The 25,045-nt window shown below is 45.2% G+C and overlaps 1 protein-coding gene across 4 annotated transcripts in view; it reads right to left on the minus strand.

Moving 5' to 3' along the window:
- Window positions 1–24,990, minus strand: part of TOMM20 (translocase of outer mitochondrial membrane 20) — a 47,688-nt gene extending 22,698 nt beyond the window's left edge. For 2 of the 4 annotated variants that reach the window (XR_014317215.1, XR_014317216.1), the window contains exons 1-5: window positions 24,764–24,990; window positions 20,473–20,519; window positions 19,675–19,756; window positions 19,256–19,398; window positions 11,566–11,730 (exon numbers count right to left, since the gene is read on the minus strand). Coding sequence is in view for 1 of the 4 variants with exons in the window: in XM_082757189.1 (XP_082613315.1) it covers window positions 18,095–18,139; window positions 19,256–19,398; window positions 19,675–19,756; window positions 20,473–20,519; window positions 24,764–24,887 (441 nt within the window). In the remaining 3 variants the exon portion in view is untranslated. Of the gene's footprint in view, window positions 1–10,607; window positions 10,785–11,565; window positions 11,731–12,066; window positions 18,140–19,255; window positions 19,399–19,674; window positions 19,757–20,472; window positions 20,520–24,763 lie in introns of those variants that run through there. The other 2 variants (XR_014317217.1, XM_082757189.1) reach the window with 2 other exon arrangements.
- Window positions 24,991–25,045: the final 55 nt, after the last annotated feature.

The raw sequence follows: 25,045 nt of genomic DNA on the forward strand, positions 1-25,045 counted from the left end.
AAATAAAGGCACTTAACTTCTCCCGTTTTTGTTTGTCATTTATATTTCAGCTGGGAATCCCTTGGGAAAACATCAAGGGTTTCTAGGTGTTCCTGTCTTACTAATAATAAAAGTAATGTGCTGGTTTTGTCATTAGAGAAGAAGGAAATGTTAGCACACGGAACAAACACTTGTACTGCAATTTCTTGTGTTTAGAAAAAGAACAAAAAGATAATGGAGCGTAAGACTTTGACCAAGAGCAAAGGTAAAATCACGGCGGCTGACTCAGTGCAACAGAAAGGACTTAACACAGTTGGCAACGTTTCAGCCTTCTCGGGAACTTCAACATGGGAATTTGTCAAAAGCAGTATAACATATCCACAATACCAGCATGAAAATAAAGGTAACTGTTGGGCAAAAGCATTATTTTCACTAGTATGAAAGCATTTTGAGCACAAGCACAAACCTGTGTTTATTTGTTGGTGTGCAGTTACTGTCAACACAACCAACCCAGAGAATCCAGCCCTGCACTGCTGTCCCCAAACACAGAGGAAATGCCAGCTGCTCTCCTAATGTGCTTGTGACCGAACTGCTCAATCCATTCCCCAGAAACAGGTGAGAACACAAGACCCAAACAAGCTTTGGTGCAGTTTAGAAATGCAGCTGAGGCACAAAGCTGCAGCTCCACTTGAAGACAAGCTAGCTTGTATAAAAAAACATCGAAAAGCAGCGGTATTTCCTGAGCTCTGGCTGTATCTATGCTGTAAAGGAGTTTCCCATGCTGTTTCCTTAATTAGCACAAATATGCTGACAACATTCTCCATGCTGAAATCAAGCCATAGGCCACTAAAAAGTTTTATCTATCTGCGCATCCAAATTTACCACGTGCTGAGACGACATGTTCCAGTGCTGTAATCAGTACCCACATTATAACATGGCTTCGTCATGCATCCAGTTGCTGAAACAGACTTTGATGTCCCAATATGAAACCTATTTGTCCTGCAGTCAGCAAATACAGAAAGTGCCAATATATACATTCGATGTTTTGCAAGTGCTGGGACTGTGCTGGCACTTGCTGGACCATGTTGACCACTGCGTGAATTTAAAAATATGACCCAGTTGAATTAGAGAAATAACATGATCTGAAGGCCAGATTCTAATCTTATTTAATCTGAAATAAACACGGAATAACTCATTCGGCATCCAGTAATTTACTCTGGTTTCACCATGGAGCGATCAAGGCCGCTGTTATCTCTTTACACAGTTTGACCTGAGTTTAGTCCTGTCAACAGGACATGTTATAATACGATCATGCGGCAGTCAAACAGAAAAGACAGCATGCCAATACGGTAAATACTGTAGTACCAGCCCTGGGGAAGAGTTTAGCAACCCTGTGACAGGTAGGGTTTAAGTGTGTGAACCCTGAGCCTTGCTCCCGAGACAATTTTTGTTTTGTTGGTAATGCAGCTGGCAGGGCTAATTCCAAAAGCAATTTATGCCTGGCCAGCTCATAGCTAAATCTGAGTGAAAGCTGTGACAGCTAACGCCATTTCCTCCCGGCCAAGGCAGCCAATTTTCCAGGACTGGTTTGGTAAGGTGCTGCCTGCTGCCTGGACAGGGCCCTGCAATGTGCAGGGGTGAGTGGTCGGAGCCCTGCTCCCCAGCCCCAGCTGTCCTGCAGCGGGGCTCCCCCGGTGCCCTGCACCGCGGCTTCCAGGAATCCACCTCCATTGCTGCTGCTCCGTGGCGTCACGGCCCAGATCTTCCCAGAATCGCTTGGCACCGACGTGGCCAGACAGCATGGCAGGTGGCCCTGCCAACAGAGCTGCTGCCTGGAAAATCTGCCCTGTGGACGTAAGCTGAGCATCTCGCCGTCACCCGCTGTACCTCTTTTAGCTGGATACAAGGTCACAGTTGTGAGAGAAACATGAATGTGTCTTTGATGACATTGACATACATTACCCATAGTTTCTTGCCAAAAAGAAAAAGAATGCCAGAAAGTGATGCCCCGTGAAGAACAAATTAGATCTCATTCTGTATCCCTTCACCCTCAGAGAAGGGCTTTGAATGTCACCGACTTCGGAGCTGAAGCTGTCACCCAGCCCACAGCGAACGAAACCAGGGTGACAGCTACATTCATCGCCTGCCTGCTGAGGGAGCTGTTTTCTTCCCTGTTTTATTCCAGGCCATTTTATGCGTTTCAATAATTGCTCTTCAGTACCATAGAGCAGCTTTAGGACACAAACTTGATGCCGTGCTGAGCTGAAATCCAAACTACTGAAAGCCTGAGCCTAGACAGAGCAAGCTGTGCGATTCAGTAACGCAAACTAAGAGCTTCCTCTTCCCAACCCCATTCCTTCTCCCTGAAAGATAGTTTGCATGTTTTACCCGAATGGAAGCCCCAGCCTACACACCAAGAAAACTTGCCTACTCTGGGCTGTGCGTCAGCACGAGCCAGAGGGCTGTAAGTCAGACAGAGAGCAAGCAGGCAGCTCACTCAGGAAGGCTTCCCCGAGGTTCCCCATTGTGCTAAAGCAGCAGAAAAAAAAACATTCACCCCAAGACTGACATACCTTTGCCTCCCACAGAGCTCAGTACAGATCATGATTGCTCATATGTAGAGAATAGAACCTTGCAAGCCTAATATCATTTACACTGGTTTTACATGGTTTCTTTGTCTCCTTTGGAAATACCCCATCTTTCTTTGGTGTTGCCAAGATCAAACCAGGCTCAGTCAGCAACTCTGAGCACTGTTAAGATCTGAGTCTTCCTTCCCTGAGAAAAGGCCAAAAGCTGTTCTTCCTCTCCTTCAGTTCCTTCCCAACAAAAATATAGTTAGAGAAGCTCACAACGGGAAGGCACAGGCAGCTTGGAGCCTGCAGACCATTCACTGAACACAGGCAAGCGCCACACAAACTTGCCCGCAGCCCCACTGCTGGTGGGCCTGACCAGGAGGTACCACCAGCACAAGTGAAAGCTTCCACAGTCCCCTTTCTCTGGAGGGTTTCTGCTGCACTGCCAAGGCTAAACTGATGATTTAGGATGTTGAGGTCTTCCCCTCTAGAAATAACTCCATAAGCACCACTCTTGGCACATACTGCACTGGAGCTGGCATCCTGTTTTCTAGCCCTTGCCATGGCAGCTTAAAAGAGGTTTCAGCCCGCACTGTTTATAAACTCAGCTCAGAAAAACACCAGGTTTTAGTTTGCTGGCAGAAGGCCAACAGGCCTGACCTCGATCATTAGCCGTACAGGCATTACACTACAGAACTAGAGAGTGCTAAGACAGCAAATGCACAAGACTGATGGCTTGAGAGCAGTCCAGGCCCATTTCTCACCCCACGGGCAATGCTGTGACCAGTGAACATACCACGACATGCTACGCAAAGAAAATCTCACACCTGACAGTGTGCAACCCTGTGCTGTGGTACAAGCCTGGAGCAAGGATGTACAGATAGCTTTGGAGGCAGGATTGCTCATTTATTTATCACAAAACTCAGATGAAGTTGTACGACTTATATTGCTACAGGGCAAGGAGTGGAGGCAGACAGACAGACTTTTTACATTTCCAGTAGACTTGTTTTAGCAACTGATGACATATGGGAACAGGATTCTCCAAATTTCCCTTAGCTCAAGAAAATGAACTCATATTTCCCCATGTCTCATTAGTTCTGCAGTCAGCTCCTGAACCTAGTCAGGCGCTATTTAAAGCCCCAGGCCTCATATGCCTCTCAGCTAGTTCTTTCCCTGTGCCATGCCCCCTGCGCTCCCAAAGGGAACAAGACCCTAGCTCCGGGAAATCATTTTCCATAGAAGCTGACTGAAATGTCTCTGTTCTTCCCCCAGAAATTAGGCGTGCCTAGAGCCAGGGGCTTGAATTTACCAGAACTCAAAGAAGTAAGCTGCTTATGCAGGTGAAATTTGATAGAGACAGTGGAAATAAATGGCAGCTCGATATTTGAGGAGTTCCTGTGCGCTGTTCCACTTGCATCTACTAGCCCACAGGTGCCCTACAAGCTAAAGATATTTCAGCTGACTTGTTTTTTCATGCCACCCTCACACATTTCTAAAAGCATCCCTGCCGCTCACATGCCAGCAGGTGCTGACTTGCTTGCACACAGCCCTCGCAGTGACTGTGCCGCACACGCAGCGCAGGTGAGCCCCGCGTTGCTGCCGTGGGTGCGGAGCCATCGCCCCACCCGCGCGGTCACGTTCTCCTCAGCGTAACCCCCGCACGGCCCTGCGCAACGCCCGGCCGCTTCCAGAGGGACGCCTGCGCTCTCTCTCCTCCGCCCCTCTGAGCTCAGCAGTCGGGAACACGGAGGAAAACGTGTGGCCACGCAAGCTCGGGATGAGCAAACAGCCAGCCCACACTCTGTCCAGCAGCGCTGGTGCCAGGTTACGTGGGGACGTGGCAGCGGAGCCCACATACCGCTGCTGGGCTGCGAGCACTTCAGAGCCGACTGACTCGACTCAGGAGACCAAAATATAAACAGTACTTTTCTGGGAGGAGCGGCTCGCATCCAAATACTCCCCCATCTTAGTCACAGGTTGAAATAAATAAATAAACAGAAGCCTCCTAATCTCGCAGCTGGCCTGCTCGCAGCCATGTGACTGGCACCAGCCTGCACCCTGAGGTGAAATACGGGCCCCAAAACTGGCTCCTGGCTTTGGGCGCCCCGATGGCACAGGCGGGACGAGAGGCAGCCCCTAACGGGGCAGGCGTAAGGGAACACCCACCTGGCAGAAAGCAGAGCCCAGCTGCACGCCACCTGCTCCATCGCACTGACATCAGGGAAATACTGAGGGGGGCCAGGACGCATTTAACCTAGAAATCCTCCTGTGACCACGTGGACCCGAGGTGAAGCAGAGCAGACCCGGGGCTGCTCTCCATCCCGTGCAGAGCAAGGGAAGCAGGAGCCACCGGGGGACCAGGAGGATGGAGGCGATGGCTGCCTCCTTCCTCATCCCTCAGTGAGCGCCAGGAGCCAGGAGGGAGCCGTGGGGCATCAGTTCAGAGTTGCTCTGCTTCTTGTCCTCCTTCCTGCAGCATCTGCAGGATGGAGAGCTAAGCGGACCTTGGATCAGCACAACACAGCACTCACCGTGCTGCCTCATGAGCTGCGAGTCTGGCCCAAGCTCCCATGTGTGCCTGAAAGACAATCCCGGCATCAAATGTATTCCTCCTCTTAATCCAAGCTAGAAATGGCTCCTCAGCCTCCAAGCTCACTAGGCTACATTAAAACATCTAAGTATAACCAGGAATGCAGCTGGAGGAAAACTTCAGGACATTTAAGCATAGGGTGAGCAACCACGAACATATATTTTTATAAGAGCTATTCCAATGGGCTCCAAGAGCTAAGTACAGTATATCTGCCTGTTGCTAATTATATTTACTGTGGGTTTTTTTTCATGCTGAAGATGAGTCAGAAAAAGAAAAAAGTCCTTTATTGTTGTGGAAGCAGAAGGATGTCTCCTGAGGGTGTATGTAATGCACTACTGTCACGGCATGACAATGGAAAAACTGACTGCTGAGCCAACCAAACCCCCATAAATACCTAATGATATCTCTTCTGGCCCAGATTTCCTGCAAGTCGGTGCCTGAACTGCATACAGAATGACAATCAATATGAAAGGATCTCTCTTCTCAACAGAGACAGAATTTAAGAGCCCAGCTGAGCATTATATTCCCGTTCATACAAAGAGATCCTTTCAGAAGTCTGTCACAATAACCTAAAGGTGGTGATCCAGCAAAAACACTACCAGGCCTCTCCTCACCCTCTCCTCAACGCCTCCCACCATTAACACGGAGAACTGGCTTCATCGAGCAGGCATCATTATTAATTACAGCATTGTTATGCAAACAAAGCGTGCCTAGAGATGCATCAGGTCTGCATTCACATGAGACAAGAGCAAAATCTTCTTCCTTTTTCTTCCTCTTCTTCTGGCGTGGGTAACTCCGCCGCCTCCTTTAATCGGCTTGGAAGGCGGCCGTGCCAAGCACCTGACCCAGTTATAGGTATGTGCACAGGGACAGCGAGCCCATTGTGAGAAAACCCGGCCTTAGCACATTTCTCTGGCCGCCTGCCAGCCTCAGCACATTGGGCAAGTGACTCTGCCCGGCCACTGCGGTTACATCAGTCACCACCACCTCCCTGGATGTCATGGCACAGGAAGCGGCTGCCAGGGGAGAGCAAGGCAGCCACTGGGGTTTTGAAACCGGCTTTCCAAAAAAACATTACAACACCCTTGCTGATTTCCAGTGGGTTTGTTCAGTTCCTCCCTTCCCGTGAAGACCACACGGATGTTGAAAGGGCATTTTGCCCTGCCATCGAAAGGCGGGCTTCTGGGGCCGCTTCCCAGCTTACAGCCAGGGCCAGAACCAAACTCACAGGCCGCTATTTAGGGGAAAGAAACACAGATACACTTTTATTCTATTGCAGAGGGTGAGTCTCTGTGCTGCTCCTTCCCAGCACAGGGAGGCAGGGCTGGAAGGCTCCTTCCCAGCGACTACAAAGGCCCTGCCGGCCTCAGGCAGCTCAGGCCCATGCTCCCTGCCTTCCCGAGGCACCGCGTCCCAGGGGCGCAGGCTGGGACTGACAGCACCAGGGATGCGCGCGCTGCCTTGGACAAGGCTGGCTGGAGTAGCGCCGCTGGCAGCGCCCACAGCCAAATTCCACCCTCGGCTATCGCCCAAATGTAAATTTAGAGCAACTCCCCTCCACAGCGGTGACCCGGGACTTGTCCCTTGGGAGGGAGCAGAGCAGAATTTGGACAAAGAGATGGTGCTTTAGGACAACCATTTGGGGCTCGGGTGTGAGCACAATCACCTTATAAGAGAGCAAAATTGGCAAACGAAAATATTGCTCCTGGCACGCGAGTACTTCCATATTGATTCAACACTTAAAAATGCACTGAAGTGCGGATGCCCTTTCTTCAAACCCTCCAGCAAATTCACTTTCTCTCTTGGCACTCTCTTCTCTCTCCTCAGCTAGTTTACCCTGATGGCAACAGCTCCTACCTACATCAGCTTCTCAACTGCTGGGCCCCGCTGGTCTCTGTGCTGCCTCCTCTTGTTCGCTCTTCGGCTTAACCTCCTAGTTAAAGTGCTTCTAGTGGAGGAGCTGAAACTTCTCCCCTTCCAGAACAACTGCTCTGCAACATAACACACCACAGGCCTGATCATCCTAGCAAAAGCAGGGAGAAATCCTTGCTGAGGTCTTGGTCTGGGAGGAGACACATTGTCATGCCTCATGCTGCTCACCTGCCCCTGGCCCTGCCTGCCCTGGGACCAGAGCCCCTGCAGGACTGCAAGCTGGCCAAGTCGGGGTAGCTGTTCTCAAGTCAGAGGCTCCGCAACGAGTATTTGGCTTCAACATATCATATGACTTTGTTCTTCGAGTTACATTTTAACTGAGAAAGTTTAACAAGTATGACTTATGGGCTTCTAAAATTGGCAGCAGAAAAATGAGCTGAGGAAGTCATGGAAAAAAACCACAAGCGAAGCCATTCCATGTTATGCACAATTTCTGGGCTCTTTTTCCAATCTTCTGTTTTTTTGGACGGTGGAAAATATTTTCCAGCTACACAGGCCTGGCCTCACTGAGTATGTATTTATGCCAAGTTTATAAAAAGCAGCTGCAGACAGGGTTGAATGAAAGGATTACACTGCTGTCTGTCTTCCAGAAGGTGCTTCAGTTCACACCCTGTCCCACAGAGTGAGGCTCGTTTCTCAAATCTCCATGAATTTACGTAAAGAGGGACAAAATTTGAGCCTTGCAATACAAACAAGTATGGCTGTGCATGTGAAAGGCCATGGGTGTATGTGTATCTACCTACCTAGCTAGCAGTGGTTCCTAGCTGCTGCTGATTTGGGCTTTCAGTGCTGGAAGTTCACCACTGCTCCTCAGACCTCTCTGCACCCTGCAGCCCAGCCCATCTTCCATGAATACAGCAATGGGGAGAGGGCTTCCAGGCTCAGGACCCTGGTTTCAGCGTACAGCTGCCGCCTGCTTCACGTATACCTGCTCACAAGCTGCTCCCACTCAAATTCAGGCTTCACCAACCTCACGTACAGCGAGGCTGCCAGGTTCTGAGTCCAAGAGGGATCACTGTAATGATGCAGCCTGACCTCCTCCACAGTGCACTGCCACAGAATTTCAATCTGGAGCCTGCACAGCGGAGGCATAACCTTAACTTTCAGCCGTGTCTTGTCAGAGCCTTGGCCTGATACACCAGTCAGCAGAGGAGAGTTACAAATAATTCTTCACTCTCCTAAGCAGAATAGCTCCAGGGGAGGGGGGGGGGGGCTGCAGGGAGGACACAAACGGAAAGTAAATGGATATAAAAAAGGTAAGGTAGGTGGTAAACTGCAGATCATATATTACAGATCCGTACCCTGCTGTTTTTGCAGTCGAGTATCTTAGAATAACAGTACTGAGAACGACAGTGTTACATCAGGAATATCGGTCAAGACAATATTTCCTGGCAATTGTTTGAGAAATGCTTTTCTCACAGCTAATTGCTCCCAAGAGGCTGTGTTTTCTCTGTTTTTAGAAGGCGAGCGATTAAGAAAGAAGGTTTTTAAACCTCTGCACCCTGCTGTGGGACAAAGAACTAAGGGGAGAAAAAAAAGGCAAAAAGAAAAGAAAGAGGCACAACAGCTGTAATGTTCTATGAAATGATTTTGTTCTGTTCTCTTGCCGGGGTGGTGGGTGCAATCATCAGTTTGGCAGAGATAAATACAGAAAAAGCAAGAATTTTACAGGGACGGGGAGTCCCAGCTCCGAGAGTACCACATTGCCATCTAGCGGCACAGCCCCTGGCAAGCCCGAATACCTGGGGCTCTGCGAGCTCCCCACCTCACCTCCCTGTGCCTGTGCACGCAGCAGGCACCTACGTGAAAATGGGGCCGAGTTTCCTTCCAGCGTTTTACAACCGAGCTTGACAACTGCAAAACTGCTTTGTCTGTAAACGGTAGGTGTAGGGAGGCAAGGCGAAAAGGGGAAAATGCCCCCAAAAGGAAGTTTAAGACCAACTTGTCTTTGCTGTGAAAAGCTGGTGTTTACACCGAGGCCTGCAGATTGACATCGCCCATTGCTGCCACACGCAGAGCTACAGCAGCCTTGTCATGTTCTCTGTCGTATGGACAGATGTCTGCAGCAAGACAAGGGGTTGTCCCAAGGTGACGGGCATGAATCTAGAGCTGATGCCCTACACCCAACCGCATCAGACCAAATACCTCCGCACCGTGTGCTCTGACGCTAGCTCTCCATTAAGTACCTTGCTGCTGACACATTTCCCTTTTATTCTGAACAGAACACAAATGTTAGCCTTTCAACACTGAAAAAAAAAAAAGCCAAAATACCAAGTCCCTCAAATAGCAAACGAAAGGCACTTTACTTTTGGAAGACACCCAGCAAAGGACAGCAAATTGATCATTTTGTATGACCTTCAGGTGGCAAGTTGAAAAGAAAAAGCAGCTTGGTCCACGTGAATTCTGATGTTCACTGAGAGATGTGAAGCTGGAAAGTTCTGGCCACAGCAGAACCCTGCTTATCTGGGAAACAAAACCAGTCCTAGCGCCTGAACTCTACCAGGAGAGAGTGTCATTTTGGGGGGCAATGGAAGAAGCCTTGCATCAGGAATCCAAGACCGCCCACAGACCTCTGTCTTTTGCGACGTGCTTTCTGCTCTTGCACTTCCCACTGGAAATACATGTCCACTATCACACCTTAAATGGGATGAAAGGTGATTAGCAGGAGATTGCATTTGGCCCTGGTGTGAAGAATGGTATGTCTAGCTAATCATTAGCTCCATGCCTTCGGTCCCTGGATCCTGTGAGGCTTCCTAGGAGCATAGCTGTTCTGTTTATGCCCTAGATAGCCATATTAATGAAGGTGATATTCTGTGATAGTAGCAAAAATAACTTTCTTTGCCAAGGAAAATGCAGTTAAGTTCCCCAAAACAAATCTAATGCATGCTGCCCCAGTAAATCAGTCTTACAGCAGCCCTTCCTCAAAAGCCCAGAGGGAGAACCTATTGGAATACTTTGATGACTACGGATGCTACAGTGACCCATGAATGCTTTGTAGAGTATTTACAAAGTCCCTGCTGAATCAATCAACAGCAAAGCTTGTGTTGTCACCCCCTGAGATAAGCATGCAAGATCTGGAACGTAACCAGAAGTTGGGGAGGCAGAATTTGAACAGTGAATTTTAAAAAAGGAGAGGTCATGAAGGAACCTGAGCCTGAACCACTGCTGGTTGTGAGACTGCAATCCATTTTCTAAAAACTTTTATTTAAAATCAGAGAGACACCTGCTTTTATTGAAAACGTGCTGCCCAAGGCAGGAGACGTTGACTAGGAAAAGATCTACAGCATGATGACAGATATTATCAGGTCTTCTGAGGGCAGCCCATCATTCTCTCCCCTGAGACTTGGCAGTCTTGTAACAAACACCATCCAGGAAACAACAAAAATGAAGGCAGGGATTCCACACAGAAGTTGTTTTCTCTGCTTCGCATTTTACGACAAAAACCATGGGAAGAATACTGCCCTAGTATCAATAAATTCCATCCTGGGGCCTCTATGTGCTCTAGAAAACCAATTTAAATTATCAGCACTTACTTCCTTAGTTGCTCAGAGAAGCCAAGGAACTGAAGTGCTTCGTCCAAGCTCTCACTAAGAATCAGACAGCCCGTTGGTTCGTGAAGGTAGCAGGTCACACCAGCCTGATATCTGACCTGCCCATAGCACACAGCCAGCTCCCTTCAGGCATATACTTCTGTCCTTCCCAGGTACCACCTCAAAAGTAGAAAAAGGAGGATACAGCCATCCTGGTCAACAGATAACATCTGCTCCAACCATGAGGCCTCTGAGTGTCAGAAGTTTTAAGGCAGCTGCGTTATTTTTAAGGATGGGTCAACTGGCCAAGACTGAGCTACAACATTCTCACAGTAAGTACCTCTCCAGTTTTCAAACTTTTCATCAGGTCCTCACGCATTTTCAGTCTGTGATCCAACATGTAAGACAGATGTTGGCTCACTGCACTGCTTTCCGATCTGTTTGCTTTATTTATGTTTGCTTAATACCTATGTCCTGGCTTTCCTTTTTGCATGATGGGGTCACCAAACTTAAGACACTGCGGCATAGTCTGATTAGTAACTTTTGACAACACGGTCACAGTTCCTTTTGAAGTTGCTACCAAACAGCAAGCCAAATTTTTTGAAAGATTGCTGCTTATATTTGCAATGCAGAATCTGCTTACGAATTGCAGGAATGCCAGCAGAATAATTAACCCAGTGCTGACAGTTGGTATTACTTTATTGCAGTTTGAGGGGGGTTGTGCTTCAGATCTTTTCAGCCATAAAGAGTGTCTCATACTTTGGTGTTTCAGTAGGTTTCATTATTTACGACCAGGTCTCCAGTTGGCTGGGCTCTGATTTTTCCTACTTTTACTCAAGCAGTCTAAAAATAACGTGATGTAGAAAAGGAGCAAGTTTTAGAGCTTTGTACATAATTCAGGCCAACAAAACACACACCCCCCCGGTAACTACCAAACCAATCAGACTATCCTAAACCTTACCTTATCCCTCCATGTGTCACTGTCCCAAAGTCCTGATCTTGATTGCTTAGGCTTCCATGAGGAAGGGACCATGCAGGGTAAGTTACAGGATCAGGATGGCAGACTGCGAGCTTGCAGAAGCACAGACTTCATCTTGGCAGATTCTTCAGAGTGCCACACACATCTCTGCCGATACAGAAGTAATAATAATATTTTCATGCTAAGAATTCTGCCAGCACTAACGGCCAGTAGATGACATCCCTACAGGGAAGTTAAAAAGGACCCTTGGTCTTGTCAGACAACTTCCAACATAAGCCAAGGGGGCTGATGTTAAAGCTCAGGACTGTAGATGGAGAGATAAAAGCACATGGAATGTAAAACGAATAGCAACCCCTCACGGTTACGCAAATTCAGCCGAGTGTCACAGCAACCACCCATACCGGAGGAACTTGATAAACACGGGGGCTGCAACCTGGGGACAGATGGGGTTTCTCTTCTTCATATATGCGAAAGCTTCCACGTCCTTAGCTCTAGGAGCTGGGAGTCTTCCCTGTGGTAACTTACAGGACCGAGAGGTGACATAACGTCAGGTCAACGCGTGGCGAAAGTAAATTTCCATCAAAACCAAACACCGTTCCCACCGGCAACGAGACACTGCTGTGAATCGATCAGGCATGTACTACCAGTTAGAAACACCACAGGAGACTTTCTCAAAGAACGTGCTTGCTCAGGAATCCCTTTTCTCCATTTCTCCGTTTAATTAGTCATTGCATTATAATTAACAAGTCCATGCAATAATCATTGTCATTTTAATCATCACAGCAGAAAGTACATTACTTCTAATTAAACAATATTAAATACAACAAAAGATGCTAACCAGGTTGTTTCAGAGCTCCAGGAAATGCTCTTTTACATACGTGCCAGAACAGGCAAAGTTTAGTTTGTTACAGCAAATTTCTGTATCTTCCAGGCTATCTTACAGGGTGTAACACATCCAGATTGACCTAGGGAAGGAGGAGAAGCCTGGTGCGCAGAGACAATATCTTTTATTGAACAGCTCTATTTCTGTAGGTATTTGCTACGTTTTAAGCAGACTCCTAAGTATTTTTAATAACCAGTTAAATGCCCAGAAATATGTTGACTGACAACTACAGAGGCCGAAAACTTCCATTTACGTGTACAGCACCAACATACACTTTCCCCTGCAAACACACCCCAAGCACAGAGAAACCACTTCTGAAGCGCAGGAATAGTTAAGATTTGGTCACAAGCCAAGGTGCCACCATGCCTCCTCGGCATCAGAGGCCCCACCAGCTCACTTCGTGTCAGCTAAGTGGTTGCCAAAGCACAAGGAGATTTTGCCATCTTGGGCTGAATTTCAACCAGCCACAAAGCTGCATCCCATTACCAACTTAGAACATCTCACCCCTTTTTTTGTATTTTTTGGGGGGTGGGAATATCCCCCCTCTCACAGCCCACCTCAGACAGTGCGACTCCAGGCTTCAGCTGGAGAAGTCTCCTCCACCCCTACTGCAGGTAACAGGAGCTCTCCTTTCACTCCTTTTTCAAAGCTCCTCCAGAAAAATTACATCTGTGCAGGGGGAACTCATCTCTGACATGCCAGGGAAGCAGATGCAGTTGCGTGTTGCAGAGTTCAAGCTGCACAATGTAGCTGGTTTATCTATATACTTGGTTATAGGCTTGGGTTGAGGGATGGAAGGGAAACCTTTCTCATCATGTAACCACAACAAACAAAACACACAGGATTTAAAGTGCCAAAATTAGGTACTGGTACAACCATCTGCCACTGCTGCCCCAGTGACCCCATCTCATACACCGTACCAAATTTGTCTGGACAAAATGCTGCATTGCATCACCCCACGAGACGCGAAGATTCTTAAAATCAGGATTTTGCAGGACGAGTTTGCACAGACAACGTGCAAAACTGCCCTCTGCTGTTTAGATTCAGACCTGCTCCAATAAACGATAGCGCGAGCAAATTAGGTTTTCATAGTCACAAGGGTCCAAGTTGTGAAAAGATGCAGAACTAGCTGGCAGAAGCTGCCTTCTGCCTTCATGCAGAGTAGAAATGTCATGCTTGAAAGCCACTCAAACTGCCTCGCAGCACGGACCATCCAGGCGGATTTACAGGCTGTAACACTGCCCTATTCAGCAACCAGCAGAGCGGGCGAGCACTAATGGACATCCCCTCATCCCAAAGGTAAGGAATCATGAACATCCTCAGGGCGCAAGGGAAATGCTGGTAATTGTCAGCACGGGCTGCAGGACACGCATTTATTAACCCATGAAATCAAGGCCTGACCTTTACAGAACGGGACCTGGAAGGACACCTGTGGAGTCCAAAGCTTAGAGCTCACAGGCCTTTAGGAACTCGTGATTATCAGGTTACAGCAGTGATCAGAAAACACAGAGTAGTAACCTTACTGAAAGATAGACAGAAAATAATCTGTAAAGCTAGCACCTGTATGTCCCTATTGCAGGGAAAGAAGGGAAAACCCTGACTTTTTTCTTTTAAGCACAAATGGAAAGCTCCATACTTTGAAAAAATTGCTCAGTGTCAAGTTCTAGTCTGCTGGATGGTTGGGTACAGAAACAGGGCTCAAGGGCCAGCTGCTCTCTGCGGCTTCACGCACACATTCACACAGCACATGGTGATTCCTGCCCTCTGAGAACAGCTTCAGATGCCCACATCTTCTCTGGGAAGCTCTGCTTGGGTACAACTGCGATAAGCAAGTAGTTACCTCCACCAGAAACTCCATTTCTGGAGTGGCTGTGATGAAAGCTACTCCAGTCTTTATGAACTAAACTCAGGTTTCAGCTCTTTGCAAGACACTCTTTGGGGTAGATTTGACTGCTGTGCAGGCAGGCTGTTTTTTTGGTCACTGCCCAAATGAGACCATAACCTGTACTGGACAGAGTAAACACACACATTGAAAAAAAACAAAGATTTCAGTACAACAGAAGCCTTGAAGAAATTATTTCCTTCACATCAACCCTTTTCATATTTGTATATGTTTAAAAACTCAGAAGCTTGGGTGTACAGTATGACATGCCTTTGAAATACTCACTAAAAGCACTTAGTGACCACTTCAAAGATTCCCTTGAAGTTTCACTCATATTAATTTTAACGCAATGGTCACGTAGGGCCAGTGTCGAGCCTAAGGGACTTTAAACACACCATCAACAGATGTACAAATAGAATTTTAGAAAGATTCTTCTGGGTGCATAAATAGCTTGAGCTTTGATGATGACTGGCTGGCTGGCTGCCTCCTACACAGCAGGGCTGGGACTTCTCCGTTTTTCAAGTTAAGGGCAACAATAATATTCTGTCATTCCCCAGGGTAAGGAAATTAGTGCCAGATGATTCAGTGTGTGCCTGATCACTCTGGTTTTGGACTCGATCCCATTATCTAAAAAACTTAATGGTGAGACATCAAACAAAGGTAGTCCTGCATGATCATAAAACTAGCTGTTTTTTTGTTGCTTTTGTGTTGGTTTTTTTTGGCTATAAAAGCTGCCTGAGAAGCTCATAACTGATGACAGGAGACTTCCAACATAAAACTAACAGACCTCTGATCTCCTTTACAAGGAATCCTCTAAGGGGAGAGGCACAGAATGGAGGATGGCTCTTCTCTGGGAGAAAGAATAGTAGCTTTACCTGCAGTGAAGATTACAGATATTAGCACCAGGAACTCTGAGCTCACCAGCAGCAAATCCTGCAACAGTTCATGTCCACCTTTTTTAATTTGCACAGGCAAAAAGAAAGAGTCTTATTATGCACAGCTAAATGCAACAGCATTGCTACCAGTGATGCAGCAACACCCATCAGTACCACTGCACGTCCAACGACCGGCTCCTTCGCTTATGCCTGAAACCAGTCCTAAGTTACAGCCTCCTCCATCTGCGGGCTGTGCATGCCAGCGACACCAGTGGCAGCCCGTCATTGCTGGAGAAACAGCAAACTCCCGTTCTAGACAGTATCTTCAAGTCTTCACAGTTTGTAAAGTTTTAGCTCAACAGATTTTGGAAAAAAATATATATATATGTATATTAAGCCTTCTTAAAAGGATTCAACATTCCCACCCTACTAGACAAGGCACTCAAATCAGGTGTCAGAGCTTCTATTAGCTAAGCAAGTGCTTTTGGATTATAAGATTTGTGACTGGATCTGTACTTCTTAAGGCTTCATTTAAATCTATGTTACCTACAATATCTAACTTTCCAGGATCAAGAAAACTAAAAAGGTTTAGAATAACATGGGCATCTAAAACAATTATTAAAGCGATGAACATTTGCAAACACAATCAGACAATCATCAAGTCTTCCATCAAAATCAAAGAACTGACACACAGATTTGCTAAAACATACTTAGCTCAGGAAAGCACTGCTGTAAGCTAAACTGTGAATTCAAACTGGCAATGTTATACCAGGGTGTAGAAAGCTATTCAGGTTTGAAGGAAGGGTATCTTACACTGTTTGGGTTTTAAGGCAGCTTGATTTACCTTGAGGTTAAAAGGCGAACCAAAAAGATATTACACTGAAATGACCACCACCAGCAAGGATAGCAGGTAAATATGGGAACAGTTCTGACAGCATAATCTACAAATTTTTCCTAACCCTTTAAATTAAGAAGTAAAAGGCATACTCCTCCAAAAAGCCCAAATGCTCCCTATAAACACAGAACCTACTGCAACTTTTTATGTTTTTTATTACATATTTTAGGTGCAGAATAACTTTGTCCCTCTAAACCAAGGAAAAGAGGAAAACAGTCATTGTCACCCGAAGATCACGGCTACTAAGTTTTACCTCTACCTTATGCTACCTGAACAACTCAAGCACAACAAAAAGACTAAATTACAGCTACAAGTTTTTGTTCATACCAGCCATCAGCCTCAGTATTTGTCCCACTACAGAAATTTTCAACAGCAGCTCAAATCTTGGGACACTCTGTTTTCATGGGGTTAGTGGTGAAATATCTCTGTAACAAATTCAATTGTCCAATCTGACAGACTCAGCAAAAGTCATTTGCACTCCTAAACTCTGCTGTCTTACTGCTAGATAACCACGAACTATCCACCACTTAAGCTCTCAAAAATGCTGTAATAAGCAATTTCTGAAACTTTAAGGCCTGTTTTGGAAGAATCTGCCTTTATAGAAACTTAAAGCAGGCTGAAATGAGACAGAAATAAACAGGAACGTTAGCTAAAGTGCATTCAGAGTATCGCTTCTGTTTGGACTATGCCATCTAGTACCTTGCTAGTATTGTATTGGCATCACAATCACAAACTATCAGCTGGTCTGTAAGACAAACACCCTAAAGCATAAGTCACCGTGCTGAAGTGTAAAGCTACATTCTTAATTGTTTCTTCTGCCACCTGAGTGGCCATAGACAAAACCAGAAAATGGTAGAAGATAGTCTGTTTTCATTTGAAATTTACATGCAAATTTACATGCAAATTTACATTTGCATCCTACCCATGGAAAATGAGCAGAAGTAATCTTTTGAAAGCACCTTTGAGGCTACACATTATTTGCCTCCTTTTCACTGTGTACTGACATTTTATGGGTTTCTAATTCCACTAGCTTTAGCTAGTTTAGCCTGGGGATATCAACATCTTACCTGCATTACTTGTATCAGTCCAAAAATTTTCAAGGCAAGTGGCAAAGACTGTTAACAACCATCTTCTATGGTCTTGAAAACTAGAGATTGAAATGTTAATTATCTTATAAAATGTTTCAGGTTCTCCACAAACCAATTGTTGTGCTCTTAAAATCTGTCCAAGGTTCTACTCCTAGCAGCTTTATTTCAGACACTTGCACTAACAGAGCTTTCCTGTTTGGCAGATACAGTTTTGCCTTGCATCACAACAGGTGTTATTGTACCTGACAAACAGATGTGTCATTCTTTCTGCAACCAGTCACCTAGTACCATTCTGATTTCATCGCTTTTTAAAGTGACCAGATACAGCTTAAATGATCACACACCTATTTTTTCTTTTTTTTTTTTGAGAAATTACATGAGGTTTTTAATTAAAAGCATTGGAAGACCAGCCATAACATTAAAAATAAATTTTAATGTTAAGTCATTTTTAGATCGTTTGCTCTGACACCCAAATGTTCTGAAATTTAAAGTAGTACTATAGGGACACACAAGTGCAGATAAATCTTTATTGCCATAACTTTTTGTTTGTTTGTTTGTTTTTTCAAAAATGAGCATTGGGTTTTCAATAGGTTGTAGTTTTATGTCTTTATATGTACAACATTACAACTGCATATTTAATAACGAAGTTAGTGATACTTTGATAACTCAACACAGTGTATTTATAAAATGAATTCTTATCAAAATACACTTTTCACTGGGGTAATAAATAAAATCCTGCGAAACCCACCTACACAAAGTTATTTTTAACTCTGGTAGAACCCGATGTGGTACACAGTCCATTAACTACTATGTTTGCCCCTTTATCCCCCTACTGATGCTCATCTTCTGGGGTAAGAAAACACTTTTTTCCCCTGTTGTGGTGAGACCTCATTCAACATCATCTTCAGCCAAGCACTGTGCACTTACAATTCTCTGTAAGAAGGAGAAAAACTCATTCACAATTACATAAAATTGACATTAGGCAACTGATTATCAAGCAACTTAGTTTTACACTGAAAATTAAGCAGTGTAACTACTGAGCAAGCTGATTCATCTGTTAAAAATTGTAATCTATTTGACAAAAGGTTTTGAAGCCAGTTCTGTAGAAATTGTATACTGGGCAATACCTACCAAAGCCGAAGCCAGATAAATAATATCCTGTCAGCCTCAAGTGATGACCTCTGTGTGGTTTTTGGCACTGTTCTCTTATGAAACTTTTTTTGCTCCATTGCTTCCCCAGACCTTTACATCTTGTGTATCCAGTGCTTTTCAGTGCTAACGATACGGGCCTTAACCTGCAATGTTACCAGGCCTGAGCTGTAATGAAGCTGACTGATAAACAGCACCAAGTCTCTGCCTTATTTGAGGTAACATCACAAGGGAGCTCCCTTGCACTTCCAGAAGGTAAGATTTCTATTATTTATTTTAGAACAGACTCGCTTGCTAGCATATTATCAACATTACATGCACAGTACCACAGTTGAAAAAGAGAGGGCATTTTATACACCTAGCTACCAGCACTTTTGTCATCAGGAATACCACTAAGCTTCCAAAACTGTCACGTGCTCTGGTGCTAGTTAACATCCCATGTTGATAGCTGGCCTGGAAGCAATAGTCTAGCAGAAACAACAGATTCATTCTGATAGGTTTTTATACCACTTACAGGTACTTATATGTAATTTAAAAAAATAAAATAAAATCAAGACCCAGTGCAAGAAAGGTCTCCCTTTTCTGACATCCAACTTCCACCTCGAAAACAGTGGATCTGCTTATACACTAAGATGCCTGTAGATGTCTCTGCTTTGGAAGAGCTTAGCATACCCTATGCATAAGAAAAGTTTTCTATTTCTGTTTTGCCCTGCTTGCTATCAATGCTGCATGATATTTTCATAAATATTTGTTAATGTTCTAGGTTAAAGAGCTCCTTTTAATCTAACTGAACCTATACAAAAACCATGTTACCAAAAACAATACTCAAGGCTGATGTAGTTGATGACAGAAGTAGTTTAATTAGTTTTCAACCTCATTAACAGGGAATGTTTCACATACCTGGCTTATTGTAGGGAGCTTAGTTAGAAGCATTTGAAACACTGGTGGTGGAAGAGTCTGCTGTAGAACTTGTAGTAGCTGCTGCGGCTGTCCACACACAGCAATGGCATTGGTCAAGTGATCAACACCTTTCTCATATTCACCTGCATGACAAATCATGTTTGAAATCAAACTTCTTCCAAAGGATGAAGTATTTACATACAGCATTCACCAACAATTCATTAAATTACTTAGAATCAATCCACACAATTCTTTTCTTCTCCCTTGTTGAAGCTTCTCAACACAGAAGGTTCAAAATGAGCAAACAGATTTACTTAGGTAAATCTGACTCCCAGAAGATCTTAGTGTACAGAAATCATTTTCTAGAAAAAGAAAAATTATTTTTACAACTTACCCTTCAAAAAAATTTATGCTATTACCTTGAGCTAGTAGTTCCTCGCCAAGCTGGATTTCCTCAAGGAAAAACTTCTGAACTGCTTCAGCATCTTTCAGATCAGGCAACTGTAACACACATAGTAAAACTGAAGCTGGCCCTTAAACATTAGTTAATAATTCAGCAGAGATAATTCTCAACTAAAACCAAACATGAACAGCCACACTTTTACACAGAAACTCACAAAGGAAATTAAAAGTATCACCATCGAGTTAAACTTATGCAGCATGTTTTTGAAAATCAGACTCAAGTCTCAAACTATTGCATCACGCGTTCATAGAGGGCCAGAGTCCGAAATACCTCTACTCAGTTTATTATGTACACAGTTTCATAGCAAATAAAAATTCTAAGTAATGTTCATTGCAACTATTAAAATCAGCTAAGATATATTTAACTCTTCATAAAGGATCCATTGGCAATATGGGAGAAGCAAATCAAATTCCTACACCAAAAAACTGCCAAGTTCAGCTGTAGCTGTATCCCATCAACAGCTTTTAAATCTAAGTACTTATGGACATACTACAAAGAGGAAAACACCCTCAAGGCACACAGGAAATGTTATACTTTCTAGTACAAGGCCTCTATTTGACTTGAAAAGTGAACAATCATTTCATATGGTTATTTGTGAAATTGTTAAAATATCTGAAGACTGGATATTTGCAGAAGTGTTTGTAATACCAGAGCTGAAATAGACAAGTTGGCCTTTAAACATACTTCACAACTAAACCTGGTATAAACGAAACATTTTTCAAAAATCGCACTGCGTTATTGAGCACAGTATTACCTTGGAAAGCCCTGCTCTCTCTTTGGCAAGCTTCTGTTTCTTCCTTCCTGTAAGAATAAAAATATCATGTGTTTTTAATTTGAAATTTAGAAAGTCTTCAGATTATAGTCCTAAACAGTGAACAAGTCAAAGTTATTTTCGAAATAAGAAACTGGGAATATATTCAAAGCACTGAAGGATGAACACAAGACTGCAACCCACGCTCTGCACCAGAATATCATTTAGAGGCCTAAGAAGGAGGGCTGGCGGTGACACACTGACTCAAAATGACAATCCTTCTCCTGGCTTTGGTAAACACCAACCCCACAGGGCCTGCAGGAGGGCGTACCTCGTGCATTACACAAGCACTGAGAAGAGAATTAAGCTAATACAAGATTTCTCTGCATGACTTTCTAGCAACCATTAGACACAGAAGAGCTGCTATCTAACCTTGAGCCACTTTCACTTGAAAATACACAATGCACCACCAAGAGAAGCTGTAGCAGGTGGCAGCACATACGTGTTCTTTCCCAGCTGTTTTGCAATGGCACGGGCTTGGGAACTAGTCAAAGAGGTGGCAGCATCTCCCCATCCTGCTGCAAAAGCCATACGAACACACACGTTCGTGAAATTAAATACCCAAGGAGAGTAAATGTTTACAGATGGAACAAACGTTTACAGACTTAATCATCCAACCTGAAGGCATAAAGTTGATCTGCAACAGAAAACTGTAGCACTCCAGCACAACCAGTGTAATTAAAATGATATATCGCTTCCTTTTAATGCAATTAGGCAGGTATAACAATACTTTATGGCAGCAGCTATTCATGCCAAAAAGAATAATTATCCCAATATAATTACCGCAATTCTAGGGATTTTCTTAGAATATTTTTTGTCATTTGGTTCATCAACTGAAGTAATTACACCAACATAACTTTTAAATACAGCCCGTGGTTAAATAACCACTAGGTGTCGTCACCGTCTGCCCTCTGAACACCTACACTGATGAAGAAGAGCTGTCACACCCCTGATTTGTCTTCTGAGACAGCTTTACATGCTGGAAACACTTCCAAATAACGTGACTGCAAGTTTTAATGGCCACGAGTTAAGAATTTGAGATTATCCACATGAAGGACACATTCAGGAAACCATTCCCTAGCAGTGACAAGGTGATGTGTGAAACTTATGGACTAGGTCAAGCATGCTTTTTATAAAGGGAATTTCTAACTACGTGGATCACCCTTTTTTTTTTCTGTGACACCTTAATAACCCTCTGTACTTCACTTTCTACAACATATTGACCTGTGGATAGTATTCTGCAACATCATACACAGCAATACTTTGTGTCGTACAGAATCCTAGCTCAGTACAATTACATGATTATAGTTGTTTGCAATATTAAAGACAAATTTGTCTTTTGAAAGTTTTGAAAGTGCCTTCGGTTAGCCCACTTTGAGTTTGTGTAACTTAATGCTTTAGAAAAAACTTGAAACTGCACTACACTAACTGGCATGCCAGTTTTCCTAATACATTAAATCTCAAAGATGAAATCAAAATGAAGATAAGAAATACAAGTGGAATGTTTCACTATAAAAATAAGCCACATTGCAGCTGTAGTGCTTTCAGAAAAAAAACATCATTGAACTTGCACAAGGAAATTGTGCTTTCTTGACAATTTCTACAAATTACATCGACTATCAGTCACCAGGGTAAGCATTCAGAGATAAAGAAATATCGACATATACTGGCAACTATAAATTTTTAATAAAAGCTTTTGACTACTGATCACAAACGTATGAAACCATACACTTCAACCAAAGACTAATGAAGGAGCATTAAGAATCACCGAGATTCTAAGATTTAACATTGACCTACAGAATCTTTGAGGTCTGACTACTGTGCAATTTTTCTTTTCTTTTCTTTTATGCGTTTTACAGGATTCTTTATAAGTTCACTAACTAAAAGAATTACAAAAAAAAAAAAAAAAAAAAAAAGCTCTGAAGTATATGCAGGAATTCCTCTCTTACTAGTGTCTAAATTTAAAACATCTTTCAAACAACAGCCAAAAGTTGCATTTAAAATACACCAAAAAAAAGCAGTGGCTCAGGTAATGAGAGAGGAGGAAGACCAATTTTTTGTTTTATCTCAAGGATCTACAATAAAAGGAAAAACCTCCCTCTGTTCTAAAGACATCACTGCAATCTAAAAAGGGGAAAGACAAAGCCTTAGCCATCTTTCATAGAAGGAATTTAGATACAATGGAGACCCATGAGCACCCATATAAAACCAGCTCTCGAACAGCACGGGACTTGCAGGTTTTTCAGGCACAGCTCGTGAGTATGGGAAAAAATGTTTCAAATGCAAACCAGCAACCTGACACTCAGGCATGATTTGCAAAAGTCCTGAGCCGCACCAGCACCTTCGTGACCAGTCCCACAACACCGACCCAAAACCCTTTGCCTCTCCATCTCCCAGCTGTGGTGCCCACCTCCTATGTTCCTCTCTCTCAGGTGAGGGAGACCATTGTCTCTACTTGCACACAAAGCAGTTGCACCTTGTGTATTCAAGGAGAACAGCAAACACATGTAAAATCTTATCATCTTAAACTAAAGCTGCAGAAACTAGCCAGCTCCAGGTGTTTACAGCGTTACAATCTTCTGGTCCCAAGATTAAATACAATTAAGGACCAGAACTAGGAACACAAAAACTGAAATAAGAACACCATACCCACTAATTAAGCAAGATTAAGACATCTGGAAAACCAAAGTCCCCGCATCCTTGGAGATGTCCATTTTTTTCCTGAAACCTGAATCCAGGCACTTCATTTTTACTATGGGATTTCCCAATGCAATATTTAGCCCTAGCACATCCCAAACAAAAGGATATAAAATGTAACTGGGATGGCAAAATAGTATCAGATCTTCATTTGTCTGCCAGTGTTTGAGCACATACAACTGGAAATCTGCTGACACATGGGAGCCCCTGTCCCTCCTAAAGTCTGGTGACACCGCATTACAGAGGCTGAAAAATATTCTTATCCTAAGAATGTTTACCCATTGTAAAGATGGTTTCCACAGTTTTTTAATACAACGCTCCTGCTGTTGCCCAAGAAGCAGCACATCTTCACCCAAGGAATGGCTGCTGCACTGGACCTTGCTTTTGCCCAGTATCTCAGAGTGAGCTTTACCATCCAACGGCAAAAATTCTGTAATGATCTGGTCACTGATAACACCACAGAAGCCTCCAAGCTGCAAAGTTACAGCATTGCGTCCTGAATATTACCTAAAGCCTCACAACCAGAAGCAGCTCAGCGTATCACACTGAAGGATCTGAGGTCTTTCAGTTAAGTTTTCCAAAGAACAGCTACTTCTTACCAAAACACAGCAGATTTTTTCCACTTTTAAAGAAAAAGTCAGTTCTTAATCCCAGCAAGTCCCTCAGCAGAATTTTTAGAGCCAGCCTAAGGTTTGTTCAGAACATTATACTTGGCAGAAGCCCACCTAACGAAAACAACAGGATGCAAAGATCGCTTTCGATGGTTCTGTAAAAAATCTTATGTAATCCAGTACCCTCTCTCCTACACAGCCGATTACACCGCTGAAACCTAGGTTTCTGGTGCGAGACAAACGAATTCCAGCTCGCTATACTGAAAATCGTCGATGCCTGCCTTGCGGCGTGGGGTGAGAAGTGCCTGGAGGCCAGGCCACCACCACACCGTGCTGCTGCGGTGCTCCCCACGTGAGCACGGCCTCGGCCGTCACTGGAACGGCCGCCACGCTGGGGGCGCTTGCTGGGGAAAAGTCTACCCTGGGAATCTGAGCGATTTCTGGCAATTGGAGTGCTTTCTGAGCTGCTGGGTTACTGCAGGGTGACTACCCCTCTGCCCACGGCAGGAGGGGCCCGTTTGGGCTCCTCGGGGCGCCCACCGATGGCCGTGACACGGAACCAGTGTCGAGGACGTGAAATAACGGCGAGCCACGGGCGGAGCTCCACGTTTTGGATGATCGCCCTTTTCCTCTGGCATTCTTTCTTATCCTGGCGGCCAGGGCCGAGGCCACCAGGAGGGTTTCAGAATGCGGCGGGGGCGAGACGCAGCCCCCTAAATCCCCCTCCACCTCCCCCCCTCAGGACGCCCCCCGTCCCCCTCCCCCTCCCCCTCCCCCCGCCGCTGTTTCCCGCCGGCGGGAGGGCGCTGCGCGGCCGCCACGTGCCGGGCCCGGGCGGGAAGGGGCGCAACGGCCGTAACGGCTGCAACGGCGGCGCGGCGCGGGGGGGGAGCCGTCGGTGCCCGTTGCGCGGCGCGGACACTCACGCTCCCGCAGGCGGCTCTTGAAGTTGGGGTCGCTGCGCCGCTTGCGGTCGAAGTAGATGCAGTAGCCGATGAAGAGCGCCCCGCAGAGCCCCGCGGCGATGGCGCTGGTCCTGCCCACCATCATGGCGCGCGGCGCCCACCGACGGCCCCGCCGGCGCCGCCGAGCTCCGCAGGCACCTTGGGCCGGGCGGGCAGCGGAAGGCGACGCCGCGACGCGCTTCCGACGCGACCCCACCCCCACCCACTCGCGTCATCGGCCGCCGCCGCCGCGCTCCCGCCCCG

The sequence above is a fragment of the Aythya marila genome (assembly GCF_965140915.1).
Source record: "Aythya marila genome assembly, chromosome: 3".
In the NCBI taxonomy this organism is placed as follows: Eukaryota; Metazoa; Chordata; class Aves; order Anseriformes; family Anatidae; genus Aythya; species Aythya marila.